The sequence below is a fragment of the Sebastes umbrosus genome, chromosome 22 (genome assembly GCF_015220745.1).
Source record: "Sebastes umbrosus isolate fSebUmb1 chromosome 22, fSebUmb1.pri, whole genome shotgun sequence".
Classification (NCBI taxonomy): Eukaryota; Metazoa; Chordata; class Actinopteri; order Perciformes; family Sebastidae; genus Sebastes; species Sebastes umbrosus.
The window spans coordinates 8,719,652-8,735,051 of NC_051290.1; the positions used below are offsets into that span (position 1 = coordinate 8,719,652).

General features: G+C 42.1%; 1 protein-coding gene across 1 annotated transcript in view; it reads left to right on the forward strand.

Annotated features, from left to right (window-relative positions):
- adam19a (ADAM metallopeptidase domain 19a) overlaps nucleotides 1–15,400 on the forward strand; it is a 171,749-nt gene that overhangs the window by 116,927 nt on the left and 39,422 nt on the right. Inside the window, exons 5-9 of the mRNA XM_037758149.1 lie at nucleotides 1,117–1,193; nucleotides 8,723–8,906; nucleotides 11,816–11,881; nucleotides 12,506–12,577; nucleotides 12,945–13,111. Coding sequence (XP_037614077.1) covers nucleotides 1,117–1,193; nucleotides 8,723–8,906; nucleotides 11,816–11,881; nucleotides 12,506–12,577; nucleotides 12,945–13,111 — 566 coding nt within the window. The remainder of the gene's footprint in view (nucleotides 1–1,116; nucleotides 1,194–8,722; nucleotides 8,907–11,815; nucleotides 11,882–12,505; nucleotides 12,578–12,944; nucleotides 13,112–15,400) is intronic.

Here is a 15,400-nt window from a genome sequence, read left to right on the forward strand (position 1 = left end):
AGAGAGACTGAAAAAGTAACAGATACATTAAAAAAATGACATTTTCATTGGCCTCCATGCTGCTTTCTACGGTACACTAACCATGTTTTTCAGCGTGTTTCTGACACACCAGAAAAATATAGAAGGCATACTGATCTACTAGCAACTGAGTGCTACAGGAATAAATCCCAAAACCCAGATATGAGTTAGCATTTTAGCACTTCTGGTTCCCTCGTCTGGAAGTCAATGTTTTTTTTGAATGGCTTTTTAGTTAGATGTCTGAAATAAGGTCTGTGGTTAACACAAGCTGAAGACATTTTAAAGGGGTTCTATGTAAGAATCAGAAATTGCTTGTTAACAGTGTCACCTGTGGCCGTTAAGTCAACGACAGTCAGCGTCCTGTTGCTCGCGCTTGTGCTGGCACTACGTAAATGCGAACAAGCATCGGTCAAAACAGTGAGGCGTCACACACAAGACTGAACGTGAACGTGGCAGTAATGTTGCTTGTTCAACAGGAATTTTTGTCAGCTCGGGATCCGTTTGGATACCCAAAACCAAACAAAGGTCCCTCCATGAATCCACTTCAATGATCATAAAAGTGGTGTTCATTTGTGGAGATTATCTTGCTGAACAAAACGTGTAAATATCATGATGATGTTGCTGATCAGGGCAGTGTGGAAACATTGTCTCTCTGTGATAACAAGGCTCCAGCAGTGAGTCACCGCGGTGCCACCTGAACAGCTTTGAATTGACACGTGTCCTTGCATCCAGCATCCTCCCTACTTCTTATTAAAGGTCTTCAAATTGATTTTCTTTCGTTGCAAGTCTTGTAAAATAATCTCAAATCCTCATCAGGATGTTTAACCAAGCTCCGTCCTCCGTCTGAACACCGTCAACAAGCTGTAAGGAGCTTTGCTGAGCGGTATCGATTCGTCATTGTTCAGATACAGTGGGCAGTGTTGTTACCGGCAGCCGTGAAACAGGAGCACGTGGCCCGCTTTAGTGACACCGAGTCGATCCATCGTTGGCTGCACCAGGGGCATGTCTGCATAAACATTATCACAGCGTTTTAAAGCTTCTCTCCAGATGAAATATGAATGGAATAAATATTGATTGCAATTCATTTCTCTTTTTCAGGATCACTGCTTCTACCATGGCCATGTGAGAGGACATCCAGAGTCCTGGGTGGCTCTCAGCACATGCTCAGGAGTCAGGTACGGGGAAACAGCTGACGACAGTGTGTTTGTGTTATTTATGTTACCAGTTTGGAAAAGGCTGCTCTGATTTGACCCAGACTAAATACAGTATGTTACATACTCTGTCTACTTCAAGTGCTCAGATGCTGGATTTGATTCAGTCTAGTGTGAGGACAGTAAACTAGTTTCCTCTGGGTGGTCTATGGCCCTGTTCAGACCTGGTATTAACATGCGTCCTCAGTGATCGGTACAGGTGTGAACGCACTCAAGATGCATTGAGATAAGATCTTTCAGACTACATTCAGAAATGGTCCGGGCCACATATGACCACAGTCTTTTAGCAGTGTGTAGTGAATGTGTCCTGGCCACATTAAGATCCGCCTACTCAACTGACATCCCGCTGGGATCCGCGGGTCTCTGCGCTACTCAGGTGAACAGACAGGCAGACGCGAGCGCTTGTCAGCATGGAAACAGCCTCTGTGCTCTACTGTATCCTGTCGGTACAACTTTATTTTATTAAAATATGTCTTGTTTATAGGCTACATATCTACAAACTATCAGACTAGGCACGCAAAGTGCATTATTATCATATTGTCGGAGATGTGTCGGTGTTTTTGTTCTGCAGCTTTGTACGTCCGTCTGTCCGCCCGCCTGTTCTCAGAAGGTATTTGTTTATTTTAATGTCAATAAAAGTCTCATTGTGCAGCTTTAATGTTCGCCATGAGCCTGGAATTATGCCCTTCAACACATCTGGATAAAGTTTCATCTGAAAACACAGAAAGTTCAACTCGCTCTGTCAGAACTCTTTTTTTTTTTCCTTCTTCAGATTGTCATGAAAATGAGTAATTTGATCCTCTTTGGGGGATCCAGGCAGCCGTTTTAAAAAGTCTTAAATATCACAGCCTCAGACAGCTTTTAATACGGAATGCCTTTCATATTGAAGGCTTCAGATTGAAACCTTCTCCTGGCAAAGATGCCGCACGTCCCGAGGATGTGTGTCCCCAAAAAATATATTCATGAATTTGATCCAATAAAAGAGACATCAAGTTACAGCTCAGTGGGGCTTTAGTAGGAATTAATTCCAAAGCCTGTTCGGTAAATCTAAACAGATAAGAGTTTTAAAAGTTTTTTATGACGTCGTAAGAAAAATGGTGATATTTTTCTCTCTCGGATAGAGGCTGGTTTCGGCACTGACACGTCCGTCGACACTCTCCGGTCCCTGTGTCCTGATCTGGGAATGTAGCCAGATGCTGCTTGTTGACAGCAGCTTTGATGGGAACAGAGCAGACGTGGGGGAGAATAGAGATCTGTAAGCCAACAGAATGTAAATGCTTTCTAAATGTCCAGTCATTCACAGAGCTGTCCCCGTGTGAGCTGACCCACACAACTTTGTTCTTGGACTGAAAAACAAAGCGGAGGTTGAATTAAGCCTTTTACTCTCATTCAGGGATGTAGTAGCGAATTAACAGAGGGAGGAATTATGTCCTGCTGTTCGCTGACTACAAACGTTTTTCATTTAACAAAATGCATCAACGTGTCATTGATGTTGAATTAGAGACAGATTTACCATTTACAAACAATCATGCTGCATGTGCAGCAGGGGGATAGAAAAGCCCTAATAGCATATACATGGACATTTTCAGTATTTAGAAATAAAGCAAATTGCTGTAGACTTCAGATTTCTGTTTAGAGGTGATATTTGTGTGTCAGCTCTGGCTAACATTACACACATACTCACAGAAAGTTTGCTCCAGCTGGTGGGCGGTGCTTGGTATTTCCTCAACTGATCTCAACATGGCTGCAGGGTCACAAACTTTCTCATTTCACAGCTAAACAGTACACTACAAGATGTTTCTGAACACATTTGAGGAGAGAAATAGGCATTACAGTAACAGAATATTGATTCATATTTGATCAGCGCTGCCTAGTTTGACCGTTTGATCGGAGTTCGCAAGTGATTGACAGCTGCTCAGAGACGGCAAGGATCCAGCTCGGCTCTGATTGGTTGTTTTCTTCCGGTCTGTGAAATCTTGCAGATTCGATTAGGAGCACCGGAGGACAACACTTTTTTTAAAAATCATATTTGCTCCATCCTGTCTCCTCTCATTAAAGACACATTTGAAAACTTCAGACTTTGGCGCCCCCAGTGGTTGTATCAAAACAGACATTATCGCAGACAGGAAGGCACGCTGCTCTCCTCGGCTATGCATCTGAGATTCGGGGGTTGACAGTTACACATAGACTGCACCAGTTTTCACCAGCATTTTCAAATTTTTCTGCAAAAGCAAAAAACACACACAAAAACAAGGGCTTTAAATCAGGAAATATCAGATGAGAAGGTCATAAACAAGTCTAAGAATCTGGCAGGCAATCATTGCTTAGTATTGTCAGTTTTTGATGCTTGGTCCTACAAAACAATTCAGACAGTACTCAAAAAGTACGAGGTGCCATGCATTGCCTTATTTGTTATTCATACAGTGAATTTAAATAGGCTGTCCTCTGAGGCGAAGGCATCCAGGAGAGCCTGTTTAAATTTCATAAAATGGATGTTTATCCCGAATAGTTTTCAAAAAGTGTCTTTCTTTAAACTGATCTTCACTCATGAAATGTTCACATTTCATAGTAAATATGGTACTAAAGGACAACTCTGTATATCAATGACACATTTTGATGTGTACAACTGAGGAGTTGTTTTGTCAAACTAGTGTTCCCAAGGTCAAAAATCAAATTTCATGCAAACAGGAATGACGTTGTGTCGTCCTTCTCACACTCGCTCAGCTTCCTCTGAATGAAAACAAACTCATGTATTCGGCGTGTTCTTCTCCGACTCACAGATGACTAACACTGAGTCATTTTAAAGTGCTAACCGTAAAGGATACTTTATGAGTCAGAATATTAGCATAACATGATGATGTCAGAAAGATGTGGAAGCAAAGGATAAATAAAAAGAGGTTTGGTGTGATTCAGAGGGGTAAAGTGTGATGTGTTCCTCCAGAAGCGATCACTCTTTTATGCTTTTACATCTTTGAACATGTCCTCTGCTAGGCAACACGGCTACCATAAACTATAAATCAACGACATCTTTCTCTAAACAACAACGTGACTCCACCGTCCGTTCCCATCGCTCTCATTATGAGATCATGATTACAGCACAAACAACGTCCTGGATTTTAACGAGCAGTTGTGAAAATAACAATGTTTTCTGATTTCGTTCCTGGTATATGCATAGGATGTGTTCATAAGGATAAAAGAGTACCTTGATGAGACTATTTATTGTGCTGCAGCTGCAGAGCTCGATGAAATACCCTCCTCGTTTTCTCCGTGGATTTGAGGCTTTTTCTTTGGAATGGCCAAACTACTGCACGAACCTGCAGTTCTCGCAGGGAACTGATGATTATGCAAAAGAAAAAATCTCATGATTGCAAAAATTGCCTGCTTCCAGAGGCCCCCGCTTCCAGGATAACAAAGTTGTGGATCCGAACTTTTTTGTTCAGGTTTCAGCATTGACCCATTCTCTGCTCTTATCTGCAGTCATCCAGCAGTTCTGTGTTTTCATTTTCACTCCTGCCCCGCGGTCCCCAGCTCATTTCCCCTGCCGGCGACTCATGTCATAACGAGGTGTTTTGTATAGACTCAGGATGAATTACATGGTTTTAGGGTAAATTGATAAACAGCCTTGGACACATAATTACTTAAGAAAAAAAACAGCTGTATTTTCTCAAAAGCATGGCCCCAAGCTCAGTTTTGCCCGTATCAGCAGTGTGGATGAACACAATAGCAACACAACGCCTCTCACAGTTTGATTCTCTTTGTGCCTATTGTGTCTGCTCTGAAATAAACAGCAACTCAGACAAGGTGAAATGGCTTTCATACACACTTCCAATGCATATTGCACCACAGCAAGCAGAGCCATTATTTCTTTCAATGTCAGGACAGAGATGGATATTCAAGAAAGCACTTTATTTCATGAATATCTAAATAGAAGAATCCTTATAACTGCTTACTACAATGTTATAACTTCAAAATCATATACAAAGTGATAATCCAAAGGTCCTTTCTAGGTAGGTTTAAATGTTTTATGTCCTAATATGGATTTAAAGTTTTAATAAATGCATGATTAACCAGTAATAAGAGATGTTTATACTGTTTATATTAGAGCATGACTGATACTTTACGGTCAAAAGATAAACTTGACAGTGGTGGACAAACTATGTAATAGGCAACACTGTCGTTATGACCCGAACATACCTGATTTCCCTTGTTGCCGATCCTGTTTGTGAATTTCACGGACAGGATCTCAAGGCGCAGCCGGGGGGTAGGAGAGTGTCCGGTTTGGGGACCTCAGAATTGCGTCTCTGCTTTTTGCAGATGATGTAGTTCTGTTGGCTTTATCAGACCGTGACCTTCAGCGCGCACTGGGGCGGTTTGCAATCGAGTGTGAAGCAGTCGCGATGAGAGTCAGTACCTCCAAGTCTGAGGCCATGGTTCTATGCCGGGAAACGGTGGATTGCACCATCCGGGTTGGGAGTGAGTCTTTGCCCCAAGCGAGAGAGTTCAAATATCTCAGGGTCTTGTTCACGAGTGAGGGAAAAATGGAGCAGGAGATGGACGTCTGCAGTTTTGAAAGTCCGGCGCTGTACCAGACCGTTGTGGTGAAGAGGGAGCTGAGCCGGAAGGCAAAGCTCTCTATTTACCAGTCCATCTACAAAGGGATGTCTGGAAATCCCCGCTAAGCCTGCTGCCCCCGCGACCCGGCCCCAGATAAGCGGAAGAAAATAGATGGATGGGATATCTGACATTTCTGTACTGACACTTATTGGCCAACACATATGTCGCCACTGATATATCTGTGTTAAGATAATATCAACCCTAATATCATTAGTGAGGTCGGACTGATGTTGTATAAGGCCTAGCTCGAAGTTACAAAGTCTGAGCATTGACTCTCAATCCTTTTTTTAAGAGCTGTCCTCCACAAAAGAAATTCTTAGTCATCTAACACTGAGTTTCTCAACAAAGAATCACACAAAAGAACCACTTTAAATCTGGTGTTTACCAGAGATGTGCTCAGAACTTTCTTCGAAATAAGTCATTCAGCATGAAAAATCGGCTAAGAGGGGCAGCCCTAATTTTTTTGGTACCATCCAAAATGTGCTTGCAGCACCGGGTGTGGAAACCTGTGAAGTACAGAAAGCTGGCATTGAACATCTGGTCAGTTTCATAATCCATAATAAATCCTGTTTGATATTACTTTTTACATTCTACATAAATAACATTATTCTTCCTAATCAGTACTTCAGTGTCCAATTTTATGCAGATGATACAATTTTATGTGTCACAGGTTCCTACCCAGCCCAGGCTCTGATATATATTCAGTCTACTCTTACTATCCTGCCATTAAAACTTTTATACACATATCAGTCTTGCCCACTCATACAAATACTTCTGGCTCGACAGCAGACTGTCATTCAAGATTCATATTCAACATCTGATTCCAAATTGAAATTCTGTGCAGAATTAAATGTTGTCTGTCTGTTGTTAATGTAAAACTGTTGCTCAGTCAGCTTCTATGTCTGCACTTGATTACAGAGATATTCTGTGCTGTCGCTGCGCCGTCATTACTTCAGCAGATGAACCCTGTTTATCACAGTGTGTTCCGCTTTATCACCAATGACTCATTTCACACTCATCATTGCTTTCTGTATCAGAGACTTCCTCATCGACAAGAGGGAATAATCATCTCATGATATTCATCTTTCAAGCACAACTGTTAAAGCTACCAAACCGCCTCACATCTCTTCTGTCACTTCAATATCGTAACTACACGAACCAATAACCACTCAGCATTAGATAGTTTCAGATAAAATGTACTGTTTGAATGAACTACCAAGTGTCCTCAAGCTCCCCTTGGAGATTTGAAAGCTTTAATAGCTAGGGTTTCTTATTACTCTTGCAGTTGTTTGTATTAATTATTTGTCGGTCATGTTTGTCTGGCCTTAGTTGTGTTGTGTTTGTAGGCTGGTTGTGTGGTTTTCTGAGTCCGACTGTCAGTAAAATAAAAGGTTTTCTAAAGGGATTTTGGTGCTCGGAAACACTACCGCTTTTGTCCATAGGGACTGCCAAAATCATCACAGAATGAAAGTTTCTTGTAGTAACTTTAAGTAGTAAAAAATAACCTTAAACTTGAACCTGATTCATGACATTACTAGAATTTTAATCTAAAAAACAATTACACACTGCATTCAGAAACCTTCCTACAAGTGTAAAGATACAGGATTACTCAAGGCTGCCTGCAGAATGTAAACAAATGAACACAAACTCTCACAAGAGTTCTACACAAGGCCTTGCCATAACCAATCTCCGTGCGATGATGATGCATCAAAGAATACAAGGTGCCGCCACTGTTGCTCTCAGTTGCTATGCTCTATGTGAAACTAGAGAGCACAGTCCATGGTCCACAGTCCACGGAGGGGTTCAGTGCATGAGCTGGAATCCAGTGGAAGAATGATGAGCGTAATCTTCCCTGAGTCATGCAGCGGTAGTTGGTGAAAATTCACTGCTGCACCCTGCAATGTGTCCTCACTCTGTTGTAGCCTTTGCAAAGAAAAACACATTTGAACCAATTTGAAAGTGCCTGAAGGGGGAGAAAAATACAATACAAATACAGAATAGGTGGCATTATGTCAGTGTAATGGGTGAACATGTGACATATGGATGTACGCAAGCAAGGGCTCTTTAGAGGACAGTTGTTTCACCGGTGCACTTATAGATGTCTTGGATTCAAAATCGCAGTTGTAGGTTACTCTAGTTTTTCAACTGATATACAACGGTGGTAAAATAATGTATCTTAATAGTTTTAGACCATGCTAGGATTTATAATACTCACTGGTTGACAAAAAATACATGCTAGTTAACCTAAAAAACAGTTGTTCCTGAAAAGGACATTTCAGTATTTAGAATAAATACTGTACTTCAGCTGCATTTCTTGATTTTTCTGCCCTCTTGGGGACAGCAAAACTTGAACTTTCCAAGAAAACCCCATTATCCCATTTTGGTATCTTCCACAAGCTCCCCAGCATTACTTCTAGAGCAGGGTATCTGTACTCGAAACCTTTAAGGCATTGACCAAAATAACCCAGAACCAAGTAGTATCGGAACTTCTCCATGGTTTTGCTTGCAGCCAATCACCCCAAGTGTTTTTCAATTTAATGCAACGCTTGATTGGCCCACTACCGCAGCAGCTACAACCCATACAGCCGGCATTGCCTGCACACGTAGTAGTTTGTTTATAGCCTAACGCTAGCTTTGTACTTCTGCCGATTGAATTCACACTGCAGGTTTTCCGCGACAACGTTATCAGTGGTAACCATTGTATTAGCACTGTGCAGTGTGGCGGAGATTAGCTAGCCAGTGGGACACACACACAGTTTCCATTCACATGATGGGTATGGAATAAAGTAGGTACTGGTATTGGTACTGGCATCGCCATTTTTTAAACAATACCTAGCCCTAATTACTTCCCTCCTTCTTGTCTTTTTTCCTTCACACAGGGGCCTGATATCCTTGAATTCTAGTGACACCTACTACCTGGAGCCAATCAGTGGTGTGGATTCTCCCCACCACTCACTGTGGAGTGCAGAGGATCTGCCAATTAAAGGTGGAAACTGTGGACACGGCCATCAAACCACACAGTCCAACCACATCTCCAACCTGCTCAGACAGTTTCATTCGAGGGTGAGTCTCGCACAAACCAACGTCACTTATTTGCTAGAAAACATGGTTAGACCATATTAGTTTTCCTGATATAAAGATACGAAAATACTGAAACTTTGTCGCCCACACTAACTTTATGGAACAGTCAACAAACTGGGAAATCCACTTGTTTGCTGTCTTGCCGAAACACAGACGAGAAGATCAATAGAAATTCATCTCCGTGTATCCGAAGACAAATAAGTGGTTTTCCCAAATATTGGTCAGTTCCAAAAACATCTGAAAAATGATTACCACTGTAATACCACAACGAAAATAAAAAAGTGTGCTTTGTAACAACTTCTTAACAACGAAAGACAGCAAAAAAGGTTTTAAAAAATGTCTGAAAAACCTTAAAAAAATTCCTGTGTAGCATTATCCAAGTGTGTTTTATCCATACGTGGGCTCATGGAAATCCAAATTGTTTTTCGCTAAACTATTGCTAAACAATGCATGCATTTTCATTCCCATGAACTCCTTCCTGGAAGGATAATCTGAAAATGAAATCACCAATCACATGAGAACATTTGGCTCTGCAGAGGAAATGGTCTTTGCCGCATGCAAACACGATATTGAATAGGTCTCGGTGCTATTTTAGGGCACAAAATTACTCTCACACCACCTGGAGATGAAGGGAATTATGGCTTTGACTCTGCTTTTCAGGTCTGTTTAGGCCATGGCTATGAGTCAATTTCCAGTGCCTTTTATAGAGAGGAGGAACTTAATACCAGTCTAATTTGCTCATCTGCAGTTATAGATGATAAAAGGGTTCCTCGATGGGCCCTTCTGCCTTCATCTGTCTCCACTGCTGGGAGTGATTATTTGGTTTTTCTCCTCATATTTCTTCCCATATTTATCATTTTCCAGTTTACGTTCTCAATCACTTTAAAGTGTTCATCATCACCATCTTTCTCCCGAACCTCATATGCTAAAGCCCTCTCAGCTCTCCACCAGGGCATCATCCTTTTTCCCCGTTTTCTTTATCTTCCTCCCTCCTGCACTGTACCCCTTGGCTCTCCCAATTCCCTCCACTGCCACTCATTAATCCCACGTTGTTATGCAGAAATGCCAGCCACAGCAAAACCCCCAGACTGAGTCCCAAGGCTTTTGCCACTATTTGCATCTCAAATAAACAATGCAATGTGTGAATGCATTAGTGTGGATATGTACCACGGTTTCTCCGCCAATGTGCAACATTGGTGTTAAGTCCAGACCGAGCCGAGGCAGCAGTCTCCCCGCACGTAAATCAATGAGTTTTAATTACAGTAGAGCCTTTCCCTAATGTGTGTAATCAAGTATTAGGGGGCTGGAAACTTAATGATGGAGGGATAGAAGGAGTGGTAAAGCTTTGCACACACAACAACATAGATGGCTACTCCTACATATAAGGCTTTTCACTCTTTATGTAGCACTTTTTGATTGTGTAGTTGCAAAATTTTAACCATTTAATTAGGTTATATACTGACACCAGTACCTGCCTACCAGCGTCAGTCTTTTGAATTCCACATTTTTATATTCAGTATTTCCCCCACAACTGTGTTCTTGTTAGTGCGTACCAATCTCTGCTGTATCAACACCAAGGTACACTGAGAACCTGGATGGTAGTGGGAATCCAAGTTACAATATTCCACCAAGAAAACTGTGGATTATACATTTCCTTCTGTTGTACTGCATGTTGTATCCGAACATATTGTTCTACCTCATTGACTTCTTGTGATTTATGTTTTATAGAGTTTTCTAAAATAAGCTATGATGAAATCAGCCAAAAATAAACCTCACAGAAATCAGTGATTGGATCACAATATACTACACTGCACTATACTTTACTACACTGTACTACTGTATACTATACTATACTATACTATACTATACTATACTATACTATACTATACTATACTACACTACACTACACTATACTACTGTATACTATACTGTACTATACTATACTATACTATACTTTACTACACTATACTACTGTATACTATACTATACTATACTATACTACACTATACTACTGTATACTATACTGTACTATACTATACTGTACTATACTATACTATACTTTACTACACTATACTACTGTATACTATACTATACTATACTATACTACTGTATACTATACTGTACTATACTATACTGTACTATACTATACTATACTATACTACACTATACTATACCATACTATACTGTACTATACTATACTATACTATACTACACTCTACTATACTATACTACACTATACCACACTATACAACACTGTACTATACTTTACTACACTGTACTATACTATACCATACTATACTGTACTACACTGCACTATACTACACTACACTATACTAAACTGTACTATACTGTACTATACTACACTACAATGTACTATACTATGCTGCACTGTGCTATACTACACTATAATATACTAACAGAGTACTATACTACACTATATTATACTATACTACACTGTACTATACTGTACTAAACTACACTGTACTATACTCCACAATACTCCACTGTAATATACTATACTACACTGTACTATACTGTACTAAACTACACTGCACTATACTACACTGTAATATACTATACTACACTACACTATACTATATTACCATTTCGTCATTTTTCTCATTAATGATAATTATATTAATAATGAATTAATCTGGATGTCCAAGAAGGAAAGAGATGCCTTTTAAATCTATTACAATTAACAATACAACTTTTATTACCCCTGAAATATAATAAAATGCAAAAATACTATAATAATATAATCGCAAAAATGTACATAATACACAAACAGACACAAAAGAGTTGAAACGAGAAAAATCAAATAATTTAAAATACAATCAAACAATGCCGTGCATAACCATGTTCCCACCTGCCTTTGTCTTTGCTGTCAGGTTAAAAGGAACGCCTGGGGTACAACCAAGTACATGGAGCTGTACATAGTGGCTGACAACACACTGGTAAGCTGACAATAACCCTCCACCTTCACCATTCATTCCACAGCAGACTAATTCAGTGTACATCAGCATGAGCGCCACATTTGTCCCCTGACGTCAGACGGCCATCAAATGACACACCAGGATGGAAACGGGGTCCACATCTTAAACAATTATCTCATTCCGGCTAATGGAGCTCTTTCATACCGAGAGCTCTGAGCCGATGATAGTCACAGCGAGGCGAAGAGCATGTGGAGACGAGGCGGAAGGAGTCCGTTTGCGTAATGGCATGTATTTAGTTGGACTCTAAAGGTGGAAGGGCTTTTAAATAGACACTAAGCTGCAGTGATGAGATGCTATATCTTCATAAAAGTCAGTTAGGGTTTTGTCTCCTACATTAATGCCATGGTAAAAGCTCACAGTGACCAATAAGAGTCTGGTCCTCTCCCTCTGTAATTGGGATAATTATGATGATGGACCGTGGTAGAAGAAGTAAAACAGGGCCGGTTGGGTTATAGTTATGTTTTCATGAGTCATTAGTCTCCGCAGGAACCTTTAGAAAAGAAGTGTCCCTAACATTTTATTTATTTTTCTGACCGCTGACCTCATTCATGCCACTAACACCCCCCCATCTTCTCCGTCCTGCAGTTTAAACGGCAGAATAAGGACTACGAAAAGACCAAGACGAGGATAATGGAAATTGCCAATTACGTGGATAAGGTAAGGCTGATGGCTTCTCCTGCTGCCGACCGCAATCCTCCAGACAACAAACAGCTCCATTCAACAAGCTAATAGATATTTCTGTACTGTCGGCGCATATCTTGATGTCATCTATTACTAATCAACTCTGAAGTTTGTTGATGTTCCAAATAAATGATCAGTGATTGAAAAGTGCACACAAATATCTACTGTGGTATATGAAGCCACATCAGGATTTAGTCAATAGTGTCCTTCAATAGCCATTAAGGGCAGATTGGGGGGAAATTGCTTTGTGTGACCAGACTGTGTTATGGGAGCTTATGACAAAATTGTGGACCAACCTGTGTGTGTGCAGCAGATACATATTTGTTGTTGTGTGTGTGTTTAGTTCTACAGGGCTCTGAACATCCGTGTGCCTCTGATTGGTCTGGAGGTTTGGACTGACCGGGATCAGTGTATCGTCACCGAGGAGCCAAACGCCACCCTCTGGTCCTTCCTCCAGTGGAGACAGAAGCTGAAATCCCGCAAGAAACATGACAACGCCCAGCTGCTGACGTGAGCAATTGACACACACACACACACAATGACACCTGAACTACAGCAGCCATGTAGCAAAACACATCAGGAACACAGCAGCTGGTGAGTCTGTTCAACCACAGCTCTGCTCTGTACTCAGAAGCCGGCCTAAAACACATGGACTGTAAGTTGGAAGAAAAGCTTGAAGGTCACTTTCGAGCCCGTAGTTTGGAAGGATAAAAATAACTCTTTTGCTTTTTAGCCAACAAGTTCACTATTTCAACTTAAAAGGTCAATGTTATGTTCACAACTTGTTTCTGTTGGCTATAAGAAAAATCAGTTATTGTACCTTTAAGGTCTGAGAAAAATGTTGAATGCATTTCCTCATAAAATATTTGAAAAGCTGATTTTCAGAACAATTTGTTTACATCCATGTTTACTAGCAAGCAGTTTTCTTCACTACCTTTTCATTGCTGCATTTCATGGCACATTACCGCCGCCTGTAGATCAACGGAATAGTGTGAAACCATGTGCCGGACTGTTTATTGTGCCGCCTACATGCGCTTGCAACCCTAGTTCGATAAGCACAGGCAGAGCCCTCTACTGGACTCTATGGATAACACTCTCCTCCAATCACGAGCACGCATTCGCCCACTGAAATTTGCATAAACGTTACCAGCCACCCAGCGAGCACAGTACCTGAAAAGGAGCCCGACATGTCCAAGAGATAAAACTGTGAGAACAGGCAAGGCATCGACCATGATGTCCTCGACACTCACCCCACCGAACGCAGCCACGCTGCGTGTAGAGTGTGCACGGACCACATTGAAGGGTCTCTTCCTGCCTGCCTATAGGCCTGGGAGATGCACTCACAAAGCCATCCCACCAGGAGTTTCTTGGACTTAACCAGCCACACCATCACCCAAGCACAGCTGCCCCAGTGCGCCCCAGTGCGGTCGTGCAGTCAACATTTATGCCAAAGCACGAACTGGGCAAAGCAAATGTAACTTTGCCTCCCTGTCCCCCACATGGGGTGTAATACAAAAAGCATCCAGTTGGGTAACCCCTCGACCTGAAAGAACTCTGCATGTTCTTGGGAACAAAGAAAGGATTTGGTTTGAGGGTATCCTCACTGCGGTCACCATGAAGTAGCAAGCAACTGGGATGCAACCCTGTCCACTTTGCCCTGTAACAGGCGGCGGTGGATGCCGCTCTTGCCGCCTGGATGGTCTGAACCATCCATACAGACAGTCCAGCTCTCCTCAGCGTGTGAGGGCTGAGCCGCCATCATCTGAGTCATTTCTGCATACCTTGGGCTACCAGAATGACCGACGACTGCTCCTGCCTCACTCCTTCCAACAGGAGAGGGATGAGACAGAGTCACGGAAAGGCGGAAAGCAGCTTTCTTGGCCATGCAAATGCATCCGCCCCCACATCCGCCCCCCCTCGACCCAGGAATGTGGAGAGCCTGTCAGTTGAAATATCTTGATATTCCAGCGTCTCCCTGTCATGCAGCAGCGGTGTTAGAGGCTTCCTGCTCTCTGACCAGCTGGCTGCCGGTGGAAGCAGGCCGCGAGGGGGTGCACGTCGGGGTAATATGCCTCTGTGCGACCCTGCACCCTGAGAGAATCCACCTGAGACAGGGCTCTCGTCTTCAGTGGCTGCTGGCAGGATGCCTCGACACGCTGCCAGATGTCTGGTAGAGGGGGCGAACGACAGCCGCCTGAGCCGGGCAAGCCGGGCTGTAAAACCGTGGCGAAGATGGCTCACTGGCTTGGGTGGGAGCAGATGTCTGTGTGAGTTAGTACAGGGACCCACTCATTAAAAACTGCTCCATAGTGCCACTAGAGGTTAAACACTCCACAATATAACATTTTCAGTGTTCTACTACAGGGGAGAGAGCAGAGTAAGAGATCCACATCAGTGGACGGGGAGTTTCCTGCACACGACAGCAGCAAAGTCCTGTCTCTTCACCTGCACAGAACACACCAAGGCACCAAAGCTGGCACCGTTCTTTTTCCGTTTAGGAAAACTGTATACTGCATAAACCGGATTCACCAAGAAATGAAATGTAAACTAGCAACAAAAGAAAGACAGACTGACTATATGAGAGCTGCCCACGGACTCACTGTGCTGTGGCAGGATCAGGGAAACCAACTCCCTTATGTGACGTCATCTGATGCAACGCAGGGACTTGCTCAAAACTCTATATCAAATATTTATTTTTCAAATCATGATTTTCATAAATCCTAAAGTAGAAATTCACCCAAGAAATTCAAGTTGTCTTTAAGTTGCTCTTTAAAATGCACAGCAGCACTGTGGATGCAC